This window comes from Mixophyes fleayi, chromosome 3 (genome assembly GCF_038048845.1).
Source record: "Mixophyes fleayi isolate aMixFle1 chromosome 3, aMixFle1.hap1, whole genome shotgun sequence".
NCBI classification, from domain to species: domain Eukaryota; kingdom Metazoa; phylum Chordata; class Amphibia; order Anura; family Limnodynastidae; genus Mixophyes; species Mixophyes fleayi.
In genome coordinates, this window is record NC_134404.1 from 90,825,124 (window position 1) to 90,839,068 (window position 13,945).

At 39.4% G+C, this 13,945-nt stretch overlaps 1 protein-coding gene across 2 annotated transcripts in view; it reads left to right on the plus strand.

Moving 5' to 3' along the window:
• Nucleotides 1–13,945, plus strand: part of RNF13 (ring finger protein 13) — a 57,074-nt gene that overhangs the window by 24,447 nt on the left and 18,682 nt on the right. For both annotated transcript variants that reach the window (XM_075201957.1, XM_075201956.1), the window contains 2 exons: nt 3,341–3,421; nt 6,829–6,957. In XM_075201957.1, coding sequence (XP_075058058.1) covers nt 3,341–3,421; nt 6,829–6,957 — 210 coding nt within the window. The remainder of the gene's footprint in view (nt 1–3,340; nt 3,422–6,828; nt 6,958–13,945) is intronic.

The window sequence follows — 13,945 nt, forward strand, 5'->3', positions numbered from 1 at the left end:
TGATCAATCACCTTTTTTTTGGGGGGGAGGGGGGGGGGATGTTTGGGCAGACACTATATCAGATTGCCGGTGTACTTGGTTTAGAACTCTGTTACCCTCAAGTAGAGAATCATTGGGGGGAATTCAGTTGGCCGCATAAAAAGTAACGCGGCCTGCGCACTATTACCGTTATTGCGGTAATAGTGCGCTTAAATACCATTATTACGGTAGATTCATCACCGGCTTTTTGCTCGCAGCTCCCTGCAAGCAGGAAGCTGTGTTAAATTTTGTAATGGGTTTAACGCTGCGCTACTTTGGGGGGGGAATTGAATTCCCCACATTGTGTCTTCATCCAAGTGTGCGTTTGTTTTGTTGTGTGGCGGTTTATTTCTCCCCTCTTCCCGTACTGCTTCTGTATCTCGTCACCATTGCTAGTGTCTGAATTACTCATCTGAAAGTTCTGGGACATACTTTGTCTTCACTGTTATTCAGGCTATAAACATATCTACCACCGACACCATTGAGAATATTCCTAGTTTGCTTTAAATGAAAAACAATTTAAAACGCCACCAATGCATATTGTAGCGACATTAGGGCTGTTTAAATGTAGTAAATCACTTTGTGGACTTCATGTCACACCACCTCTCCCCCACTGTTACTACCTTCCTTTTGGCAGGATAAGGCAGTGATCGACTATCTTCTCCTCTTTTCCCCGACTCTCTTCTCTTTCCTGCGCACTGAGGTCCCTGGCGGTTCTCTGATGCAATAGATGACGTCCCCACCACGTCTGAGGTCCCCAGTGTTGGTGTGTAAAAAGGTCATTGTCCCCACAAATCGATCAGTACACACAAGCACTAGTGTTAATTTTGTCAGCAGCCAGTTAACCTACCAATATGTCTTTGGAGTGTGGGAGAAAACTGGAGTACCTGTAGGAAAACTCATGCAAACATGGAGAGAACACCTATATAAAAAATAGCTTTGTGAAAAGAAAGAAAACATTTTAATTGGCTTGTTTCTTCAGGCTTCTATTAATGATCTCTAGTTCTGCACAATATGTACAGTGTCATGTGACTATCATGGCAAATGGCCACACTGCACATGATTGAGTGAGTACTATTGCAATGTTAACCCCCCCCCCCCCCCTCTGCAATCACATGACCACAGAGGCTTCCAATGCAATGCACAACGCTGGGAATCAAATACGGTACTAGTTGAGTCTGTGAATGTGATTGATTAGCTATACCTATTTTCCCTCCGGAGAGATTTTGAACAGGAGAATGATTGTAGGAGGAGGAAAGAATTAGACACGCTTAAAGGGGCTTTTGACTTCATATTTAAAGAAAAACAAAGTGCTTTCTGATTACAAACCTATCGCTTCCAAATGGATTAATAGGATGTAGAAGATTTTAATACTTTTCTAGAAATCAGGTTTGTCTAAGCCCCTTAGTGCCATCGTCTGTCCCATGCTTAAAAGTTAATAGCTGTAAATTCTAGGTCATCTGGCATTTGCTCCCATTAGCCTTGATTTAGAGTTATGCATAAGTCCAATTGTAGCACATAATGTGTTGTGCACAGGGTTGAAATCTATGGCTGCATAAACTGTACAGAAAATTTCTCCCGATACAATATCGTTAACTACTTTACCAACAACTGGAAGACCCAATCAGCATGCTGATTCATGTGTACACACTATACACGTTCTACAGGATTTACCTTCAGATCTGTGCGCCTCATCTGTCATAACTATCGGCTGACAGGGTTGGTGACTCTGTAAACTCTATGGAGATCTGCCTGCACTTATGGACGTGAGTGTGTATACACTGAGAAATTGCCACAACATCATTTATAGAGATGTTTAGTCCGTTTATAAAATCAAATCAAACTATATGTGCTTTGGAGCAATAAAACATGATCGTCGGAGCGTACACGTTAATGTGATATCGGACCCAACAGTTGTTTATCGTGTGATTGGCCTGATAGTTGGGTAAAAAATCTGTAATGTGCACCTAGTCTAAGTTAGATGGGTCCAAGTCTCCCTGTCAATAGTGTGGCCACAGTGATATGTCCTGCCGCTGGAGGCACCCCAGCCAAGGCTATAGCATGGGGCTGGTTACATATTTTGCAGGAGTGGCGATGGGGTGCCTTTTTTTTTTTTTTGTTTTGTTAACAGTATTTATATGCTCTGAGCTTGTCTTGATGCAGCTGTATCTATAAAGTGTATGTAACATTACCATAATTTGAGCTGTACGTGCAACTCACAATACACTTTTATGGCCGCGGTTTTGTAGCTGAAGGTTTGCGGTTAAGCCGGGGCTGCAGAATTGTTTCTTACTCTAAATTGGGCCTATGATGTTCTAAACTGTTGGTTGCAGATTAGGACTCCATACACCTTGGAGGACCTGGCCTTCCTTGCATAAGAGTGCTAGCTCAAAAACAAGAGTGGAAAATGAGTGATTACAAAAAAACCGTAAAGGTTGAAGTGGGGGTTAAAAAAAAACACATTTCATACATGCATTTTCTTATGGCTCAACATAGTCATTAGACATCCAATAAAGTACACTTTTTTTTTTTTCTTCTAAATCTTCCAGCCCTTCTTTCCTTTTATGGCCCATTAACTAAAAAGCAATTTATTCGACTATAGTGCCAAGAAAAAGCCCTACTTGTCACAAAAGAAAACATTTGTAGATGAAAAATGGCATAAGTAATGTAGGTATGAAGATGGGGGAAACGTGTAGTTTCACAGTAGTGATTTTGACATTGGAACAAAGAGGTTAAAATCTTTTGGTGTCAGTATATCTAGCTGTGTTTCATAGGTGAATTTCCAATACAAAGCTAAAGGTTTAGTCTAGGATGGAAGTAAGTTAAACAAATTAAAATATGTTGCTTACCTGTGATGTCTCTAATTGCCCCAGGCAGGCGTTCCTCTGCCCTGCTCGGTTTGATTTGTTTGCTTCCCCCACAATGAACTTCCCATTAATATGAAGGGGGACAGAGCTGTAGCAGAGCAAGAAAAAATTAACAAAACCTATATTGTTTCTAGGTATAATATCCCTTTTACAGGGTTGTAGTTGTTTTCCTATCCATGCTGGATTTACATTTCTAGAGTTCTTCAAGCTGAACAACTGCATAAATCCATTTAAAAGGATTGTCTGTCTTTTATATAATCAGATCTGCATATTGTATACACTTGTACCCGGAGTGGTAGAGAATTTACACTGTACGTTCCATTGGGGCAAAGACTGATGTGAGTCGTTAGATATTCACTGTACTGAATTGCATAATATGGTGGCACTATGTAAATAATAAAGATGCATTTTTTTAATTAGGATTATAGATCCTGAAATGTTTGTTTTTGTTTTAGTATACATCGGACAATGTATCCCGAAAATTTGAGGACCTTCCAGCAAGGTTTGGCTATAGACTTCCCAGTGATGGATTAAAGGTATGTGGAGAACTTCAAATTACCTTAATTAGAAATGGAAGCAGCTGTTAAATCAGAATTAGTTTGGCCAGTGGTCTCTTCACCATTGTCTCTTGAATAACACCTATGTATTTCCACTCCTAACAGAGACCCAGGGAGATGGCTGCAAGATTTTTTTTTTTTTAGAAGGCATAATTGTAAAAATAGTAAAAGGCATCGCACACTTGTGGTGCTGGCGTGGCTGACAAATTGTACACCTCTCTGTGGCTTGGTATGGCAGAGAGGATGAAGGAATTACAGTTCACCCTCTTTCTCTCTTCTGAACTACTTCGTTTTAGAGAACAGTTCAGCCAGGACAGTCACTTCATTCAAGAGACTCAATTAAATGGCTTTGCGTAGCCATCAGACATTTTCACAATCTAGTGGAGTCAGTGGGTGAATTACCCACTGTTTTTGGTATCTGTGGGACATGGGGGAGGGTAATACATGCAAGTATATGGGCTAAAGGCTTATAGATTCTTAATTTTCACACAATGTGAGAAGTTGTGGATATCATTCATTTTTACAGGAGATCCTTGTCTTGGGCGCACAAACAGGAGAGGCAACGGATGTCTCACTGTGGTTAGATGTACTTCACTTTCAGTATGACCCTGCTCTAATCTCTTTACAGTAGTGAGTGGGCTTCCAGCCCTTATTAGGACTGTACAGAGGAAGGCGGCAGTGCACAGTGCACTCCCTCAACCTTCTGGTATGCCATGTGACCTCCCTAGTGTGTGCACAGTGGGGGAGGTCACATGGATGAAGTCTGCTGCCCAAGATTCAACCAGCTGAAGATTTACATTCCAGTTTTAAATCTGTTGGTGTATGTGATTTTAATCTGTTTACATGCATCTCTAATAATAGATAAGTAGTACCTTAATTGTGTATTCAAGTATATGTAATGCACACATTAATAAAATGTCACAAAAAATGAGTTTTCAAAAGTAAATTTGAAAAAAATAATATTTTATACCCCGTTCACACTGCCTTAAAAACCAGGGTTATTGCTGGGACGAGACCCGACAACCCGGGTCGACCCTGAGTGTGAACTGGGTCCCCTGCATCTAGACGGGTCTTATGACCCAGGAATTGAACCCAGGTCTTAAGTGTTATTCCTGGGTCCGACCCGGGTAGATGCCAGTCTGAATGGCGAGACTTGGGGTTTTTTGACAGCTGCCGAACCTGTACAGGCAGGGCAGTGTAACACTGATGTGTTTACTAATCTCACAGCTAGATGAGGACAACACAGGAGAGTTAGCTAAACACGGGAGTGTTTCACATCGCAAAATCACCAGAGATGACCAGCGATTATTTTTTTTTTAGAGCAGAGTAAAAATCGCAGTTTAATACATCTGGCGGCTTTGGGACTGAAATCACAGGTTATCACCCGCAATATGCTGCGATTTTTAAAATGCCGAAAAAAATCGGACCTTGATACATTTATCCCCTGGTCTCGCCAAAATCTATTGAAAGTTAAAAAATAAAATCAACATCTCAAGAGGAGCCAATCAAAGCTTCTCTTGTGATGTTGCCAGGGAGAACCAGGATTCAGTGTGAATCCGGACAGATGTGATGAGTGGAAGAGAGACGCAGATCTTGTGCAGAACGTGGGTGTCGAGTTGGGAGATATTTTGAGACAAGTGAGGAGATGTATGTTGGTGCAGCTTTGTTGTTGGCCTTGTAGGTTAGAAGTATTTTATATTGAAAAACAGACAACTAATGTAGAGAATGACGGAGAGGATCAGCAGTGGAAGAACGATTTGCAAGGAAAGTCTATAGCCAATTTTTTTCAGTGTCTCTTTTGTGCTACAAAACATCAACTGGATCAGCTGCACAAAAAAATTGGGTAAGTATCTCTCTGTGGCCGTTGGCTTAAACCAGGCTTGTCCAACCTGCGGCCCTCCAGGTGTTGTGAAACTAAAAGTCCCAGCATGCTTTGCCAGTAGACAACCAGTTGATAGCTGGAAGGGCATGCTGGGACTTGTAGTTTCACAACATCTGGAGGGCCGCAGGTTGGACAGGCCTGGCTTAAACAGTGATTTATATTGTATAGCTAAAGGCTGCTTAAAAATCTTTGTTGGGGGGGGGGGGGCAAGCCTTTGTCCTTTTTTAAAAAGGACCAAGCAGAAAACACTAGATCAGTGTAATCAGCCACTTTTTCTTGTATTTCGTTTAGTTACGTGGCACCTTGGCAGACTTTACTATATATTAATATAATGATAGCGTGACAAACACACAGCTACTGTTTCCTGAAAGCTAAATTACTTGGATTTAGACACAGTGGCTAAATGTTAAGTCCATGTCCTACAAATGTTACACATGACAATTTATAATTTATTTATTCCCCCCCCCCTCCAAACTTGTACATCATATTTCATCACCTGACGTTATATATTTCTACTCCTATATGTATTCAGTTGACTTATTTCTGTGGTGTATTGGAATAGTAAATTTTTGGAAAAAGGTTACTTAAACAATGTTTAGAAGATTGCATTGCTGATGGTGTTGACACTATGTATTGGCTACAGTTCAAAAGGTTAGTATGTTGCCCACTAGATGGCGATATGTGCATCTTATACCCACTCTAGATAGGAATGTTATGAGTTCTAATGAATAAACAAGTTGCATTTTAGTGGTTCCAGGCAATTACTTTTGTTAGAAACAAGGAATAATTTTAACAAAAAAACAACAAATATATTGTTTCTAATTTGAATGACTTCTCTCTGCAGTGATTTTAGGCATGGATGTTTTATTTCTATAACTTTCAAAGACGTAGTTCAATAGTAGACAAGTTTGAGCTGGGTTAATGGTCCAACATTAAACCATGTTTGTTGAAGTCTACTTTATAAACTGTGTTCCGCAGAGATCAGACCTATAAATTTGGTGTGCTTTTATGAGGTGCATTATAACTGAATGAAATAAGACAGCAGTGTTTGGTGTCATAAATTAATAAACGTTACAGCTTGCAGAACAACATTAATCTACATGTTCTAGACCAGTGAGTTGTAGCAGCAGCCATATATGAAAGATAGAAATGATCTGTATATTAGCTCGGGTAGGGTTAAGTGCCAGGGTGGGGCTCTAGGACTTTTGCCTAGCCACTTTTAGTGCCACGTGGTTCTCTGAAAATCTTATTGGAAATAAAAGTCAAAGGAATTGTAGTACTTATTTGTGATATGAGGTAATTATTTTTATTCCCTGAGAATTCATAATTTATTTATTTATTTTTTTTACAAAGCCTCAAGGCACACTTTCTGATTCTTACTTAGTATATGCTGTAATATGGGTGTTTGCCATCAGTATTTAGAACCATACACTGAATGGAAAGTGTATTACACAACATTCAGAAACAATATGGACTCTGTACTACTGATTTTTATATTTTTCAGGGTTTGTTGGTAAATTCCAAGCCAGAAAATGCATGTGAGCCCATCTCCCCTCCACCTCTGCAAATGGGGAACACGTCAAGTGTGTATGTGGTGCTCATCCGGAGACTGGAATGTAACTTTGACATTAAGGTAAGATGACGTCTGGTTCTAGAACATGCAGATAGACTTTCCAGTGGTTTTGTGGAGCCTGAACAGAATGATGTATAATAAATGTTGTGAACTTCACATGTGGACAGTCTTGTACTGGCCATAAGAAATCTTGTGGGCCCCACATATGTCTATATGTGAGTATACAGTGTGTGTGGATATAGAGCGCGAGAGATGGGTATGTGTATAAAATAAGTTTGTTTGTTGGTGAATATATTCCACAGCTCTCAAGGTAAAGCTGCCAAATCTTACATAGTTATTTAGTATCGAAAGTATTAGACCACAGAGCGACAAATATTGAAAACATAATTTTTTGATTGTAAACAATTGTTTGACTGCTACGAAGCAAGACAAAAAATGCTATTTAGAAAATAATTGGTTAATATATAAAAATTGCTACACATTACAAACCGGACCCACACAACACAGGGTGACCCTTTAGTGTGTGTACAAGTGCTGCATTTATAATAAATGGTTGCATGGTATTACTTTTCTTTCTTGGTGGCTTGGTGAGGGTCAGGTATACACCACATTTTGGGTACTGCATAGTTTGCACCCTCTATATGCTACTCTCTCCCATCAACCACATCAGTATGGTAATCAGCTCTCCTAGGCTTAGCTCATGGTTTTCACACAATGCCCTACACTTTCAGTGTGTGACACAACAAACCCTGTGTGTGTGCATAATACAACAATATACATACACAAGCAATAAAATATACAACTCCTTTGTGTCCCATTTGGTAATCTGCTTTTATGTGATGTTTGGCGTTTCTGCACATGTAGTGTAAAAAGTCGCACAATTAGCGCATCAACATGAGACCCTTGCACCCTACCTTTTTTCTTTTTTTCTTTTTTCTTTTTTTTTTTTTTGTTAACGGTACAATAGATTCCACTTTGTGCTGAAAGCTGAGTACTGAGATTGCAGTGCTGGTGCCAGACACCAGGCCTTTTTAGGTAATCACATTTGCATTGCTTAATGTAAGATTCCATTACCTGGATGTAAGGCTTGTTCTCCATAGAGGTTTGTGGTCAATAGCATTCAGCGACTTGGAGCTGGAGAAATTACTTTCAGCAGGCAATTTCAGGCTTTATCTGTTTTACATTATCCATTTTTATGTGCACTCAATAACCCTGTTTAGTTTGTAAATCTAGTGACTTGAGGCCATTAATGCTTCAATACTTAATGCCGTCTGATGATCTATCTCTTAAATTAAACACATTTTCTACACATAGGAGTCCTTTTAAGGGATGACCCAATAGTTGCCACTGTGATGTCACAATGTCTAGTGAATAGCTGAATAAGCTATCCTCTATTGGAGGCTTAATAATCTTTACTATCTCATTGCTTGAAAACAATATATGTATGTGTACAGAATTTGATAGCTTTATAATGAAGACAGTAGGAGAAGTGCTGGTGTGGCATATCACGGTATACCAAGTGGGCTGGTATATAGTGGTCCTCTGTGATGTAGACAAGATTTGAACAGAGATACAAGTTGTCTTTCACTTTGTGGTATTTATAGCCCATGAGGCTCATCAAGGGTTGCCTATATCCCGACCATGGCCTTATCTGTGTGGAGTTTGTATGTTCTCCCTGTGTTTGCGTGGGTTTCCTCCGGGTGCTCCGGTTTCCTCCCACACTCCAAAACCATACTGGTAGGTTAATTGGCTGCTATCTAGAATTGACCCTAATCTCTGTCTGTATCTGTGTGTGAGTCTATATTAGGGAATTTAGACTGTAAGCTCCAATGGGGCAGGGACTGATGTGAATGAGTTCTCTGTACAGCTCTGCGGAATTGGTGGCGCTATATAAATGATGATGATGATGATATCCTTTGTGAAACCCCCCCCCCCCAACATTTTGCCAAGAAAAAATTCAGTTACCATGATTAGGAATGTGCTCTGTGTAAAATTGACCACTTTAGGTCAGATTTAGAGCTTGGATTAAAGCCAGGTAGACAGTGCAATTTGGTCCTCAACAAAACCATGTTGTACTGCAAGGGAGGGAGGGGGGTTACAATGTGTGAACAGACTTGGAGTTGGGATGGAGCACATGTAGTGTATAAATAAAAGTGCCTACTGTTTGTGTGATGCATGCAACAGCAGGTACAATGTTTCCTGCTTTCAAATAAATTGCATTTGTACACCTTGTATCGCAGCATAGTTTATTCATGTGCACATTTTCACCCTTCATCCGATTGTGCTCCTAAATGAGGACCTTAGCAATTCATTGCGGCAGAAACAAATACAGTTTTATATTATATTTCTCTGTTCACAATGTCGTCAAATATATTTGGCAGTACCTCCTTTTATTTTTATATAGTAGTGTAATAGCTCCTCAACACATCTTGGGAGCATTTATGGTTGTTTGTTATATAGTTCATTTATTGGACCCAGTCCCAGAAGAAAGCATCACAGTCCAAAATCTCATCATATTGGTCCGAGCTATTGTATAGAAGGGAGCATGTGACTGTGTACAGAGCTTACAGATTAATTGCAGCCTATGAAACAGTGTGTATGTGCGCTGCTATAATTATACTGTACATCTCTGTTCATAACAAATAAATCTTCCGTACTGGACACTCCTGCTGGACAATGTTGCATAGATATCCGTTAAGATAAGTAAGGCCTCTCCATTCACCCGTGTCCTTTGTGGAAGCCAAAACATTGTCCCTCTTCCAAAATGCATTTTGAACATGTAATCTTTATTTTCTTGTTAAAACAGACGTCAAAGAGTTCAGCTTTGGTTTGCTGGTTTTATTTTGTGGCTGTGGTGAGAGAGGAATTCTTCTTTTCAGTGTTTATCCCATGATATGTGCTGCTGAGGCTGAAGACAATAGAGTAGTAGAGACTGTTTGCTGCGGGTCTATGTATCTGAGACTCCTGAAAACAATTTATCCATATACGAAGACACATACTTAAATGAATGCATAATGTCACCTCTTTCTTCTGTGTTACTGTAAAAGGTATGGAATCCTGCTGCTATTTCCATCTATTTGCATCTGGATTTGAACAGTGTATATTTTCCTCTATACAAATGTGTTTTATGGTTGTGTGAGAGCTATGTTCAATAAAGAAAGGCCCAAAGTGGGCCGGCCGGTGCTCCAAAGTGGAAATCCAGCTGCAGAGTGTTGGGAAGCGGTGATTAGAATGTCTTTCCAAACCTCATCGGGGTCATATTAACATTGGTTGATAGAGATGGAGGGCAAGGCCTCTCTAGTATTAGGCCTGTAATCATAATGCTGGAATCAGAAATTGTAACTAAAGGATTATTATTAAGTTTTCACATTCACAAATACATATGTAATGATGACCTTGCGTTGTCTGATGTCCATATGGCCAGCCAGGAGTGAGGGAGTTTTCGCCACATATTTAGAGTTTTGCTGTTTAGGGTAAACTACTAAATATAACATGTTAGGAATCTAATTGATTAGAGTAACTGGCATGGATTGATGACTTACCCTAAGGTTCCATACCAGACAGAAGTGAAGGCTGCAAGCTGCTGACCAGTACAAAAAAAGGCTTTTTTTGGGATATTAAGCTTACTGGCAGACCGGTTTGTATAGGTAGAAAGTCATGCATGTCAAATATCTTTAGTTCACCAGATAAAACAAATGTTCTAATGTAACTTCAAGCACTGGCATTTATATACATCTCTGGGAAAAGTCGGAGAGGAGGTCCAAAGGGCAGGTGCTGGGGGAGTGAGATTTGCATCATCATGGCCCCGCTGCACAATGATGCAGAGGAAGCGCCATAATGACTTGTGTCATTAGGACCCACCTGGCCAAGGCCTGAAGGTACATATTGTGTCATAAAGGCTCACCTGCCCCCTTTACAAGAAGGAGAGGCGAAATCCACAATGGTGGCCTACTCTCCCAGGAGTCTTTGAGAACTCCCTGATACTCCTGAGTCTCTCGGATGATCCAGAAGAGGAGGCAAGTATGCCCATAACCCTGTTATATTGCCCAGTAGTAAATGTATCTACATGTGCAGGTATATTGGGCAGCACGGTGTCTCAGTGGTTAGCACTTCTGCCTGACAGCCATGGGATCATGATTTTGATTCCCGATCATGGCCTTATCTGTGTGGTTTGTATGTTCTCCCCGTGTTTGCGTGGGTTTCCTCCGGGCACTCTGGTTTCCTCCCACAATAAAAACATACTAGTAGGTTAATTGGCTGCTATCAAAATGGACCCGTGTGTGTGAGAGAAATTTAGACTGTAAGCCCCAATGTGGCAGAGAATGTGAGTTCTCTGTACAGCGTTGCGGAATTAGTGGTGCTATATAAATACCTGATGATGGTGGTGTTTGCTATTTTGTGTGAAAGCTACTTTGATTCTAGATGGTTTGTGTAGCTCTTTACATATCAAGATGCTTTGAAGCTACACAAACCATCTGGAAGTTCATCTCTCTCGGGATCCTAAATAATAACCTTGGCCTCTGTGGAGATGTTTACAGATCAACAACTTTCTGCATGCAGTTGTTTTGCATCACACAAGATGTTTGCTATGACCCCCAGCCACCTTTTTAAATCATAGTCAAATTAACACGTATTCATCCAATTTACTATATATTTTTTTTCCTGTTTTGGTTTATTATATTCCATACAATTTGTTAAAAATAACTTACTATTCTGATGACCTGAGTGGTAATCTACAGAGATCTCTATGGAAACATGACTAAGCTTGCACTTTCTGTTTATATGGACACTTATGAGAACTATACTGCTACTAACTTCTATGCTATTTATATGCAACATTGGACAGTGCAGCTTGAAACATTTTACTGTTTACCTTGTTCATCTTAAAGGCACATATGTACATTTGACAGCTGGGTAGCGGATACAGTATTGCAGGTTGTGTCCAAGCTTACTACGCTTTGTGCATGTTTGAAAGCAGCAATAACATGAAAATGTTTGTTTATTTAATTTTTAGATATTTTTTTAACATTAATTGTGGCAGGCTATAAGAAGAATCTTGGTAATTAACATTTTCATTGTTCGTTTTTTTTTTCTTTAACTATAATTGTATAATTCTTCAGAGTCTCTGCAGTGTCATGTGACTACTATGGCAACCAAAGTCACATGGCAAATGATGTAGTGAGCTTGGGCTTTGGAACGTTCCTCCTGAGCTCTGTCTGCACTGTGCGCTATTAATTTATCCCCCTCCTTATTCCTAGTCTACTTTCACATAACAAACTAAGAGTCTGAGTTTGTGTGTGACTGGCAGCCATACTGGACTTATGAGATTTTGAAAAGCAGAGCATGATTTGTAGGAGGGCTGCTAATAAACATTACTTTCAGGTGTATGATTAAAAGGTATTTAACTTGCTGTTTTTAAAGAAGGAAAAAACTGTAGGATTGCTGCTTTAAATACGTGTTTTATGTGGGTGCATAAAACATGAAATATAAGCATACTAGAACCATGATGCCTTAAATACCAGCTTCTTAATATCCTTAATTTAAAATAGAGGGTGCATAGTTTCTTTACAAAACATAAATCAACATTTTTGTCAAAGAAACGAACATTCTCTTTCATCACATTATCAGGTATGCAGCCAAAAGAACGGACTGTAGTATAAAGTAATACTATTGTATAGGTTATTTCAGATAGTAGATGTCTGCTTGGAGTTTTAGGACCTGTATGATAACCTGTAGCCCCTCTATTATGTGGTCATATTTATGAATTATAATATCATTTTACAGTATTGGATAGATATAAATATTAATCATTTCTGCAACACTGCAAATTATGTAGCGTTAGTGACGATATAATCATCAACTTCTATAAAAACATTGAAATAAAATGTCCCTTTTGGTACCTAATAGAGCAATAGGTTAAGTTTATACACCACTTTGTACACATTCAGTAAGTGCAATCAGTGCACATTGCCTCGTTCAACTACTGGCTAAACAGAATGCACCGACATTGTTTGGAGAATGTGCCACCAAATGATTCTCTCTCAAATACATAGTATATCTAATATGCCCTAAATGCCCCACTATGGTGTATGCGGGGAATACGGGGCACAAACTGGGATGAATCTTCGTTCCCATTCAGTAATCAAAGTAAAATTCAAGAGACCTGTTAGTTACTCAATCATCTGGACTGCAGAAGAGGTTTCTGACATGAAAACTCTGATACTTTGGGGAAATGATCAGCAAACCTCAATTAATGGATTTTGCATCATTTTATGATACTAACGAAGTATGGGACACAGTTACTACTTTTCTTGAACGCCACTGATTTCATCTATACTTTAAGTGTTACTCCATATGTCCAATTTACTATTTTCCTGTTTGAATTGCTTTTGTTCTTGTTTTCGTTTAGGTGATATAGAATTATTTGCTAGAGGAAACCTGCCATAGTCTATAAAGTATAAAGTATGTTTTATTTCCTTTACATGACCGATCACAGCAGAATATCTCAGGCTGGTTACAAGAGCTTGCAGTTTGAAGAGGGTTGGGGTTCAGTGGAGGTGAATGCATATAAATTGCACATGACTTGGGCATGCAGTGTCCAGAAATTGACATTGCAGTCAGGAGCGTTTGCAAACACTAGTGTGTAAGGGGTCATTGGAACCAATGAATTCCAATCGCATACCTGTTTACATGGATTTTTTTATGCTATAATTGTATGTTGATACCGGTAGATAAGGGCCCTGACTGGTATTTATTAATCAATGCTACAGCTTTCTAATTCTACCTAAGGAAAATTAATTTATTATGCTTAACTTATGGATACAAATCATTTTACCCAGTTTCCTCTTCTTAAATCTATTGTAGATATTGCTTGGGCTTCAAGAAAACCCCACGTGGCCACAAGTGTTACAGTTCAGTTTCAGTAGCACGCTTGTATGTGATCTTGGATCAATATTGTGAGGAGATCCTACTGCAAAGTATACTTTATTATAATATTTCTTTGTTGTACCTGAGCATAAGGCCACCATACTGTATTCCTCATGTGTAC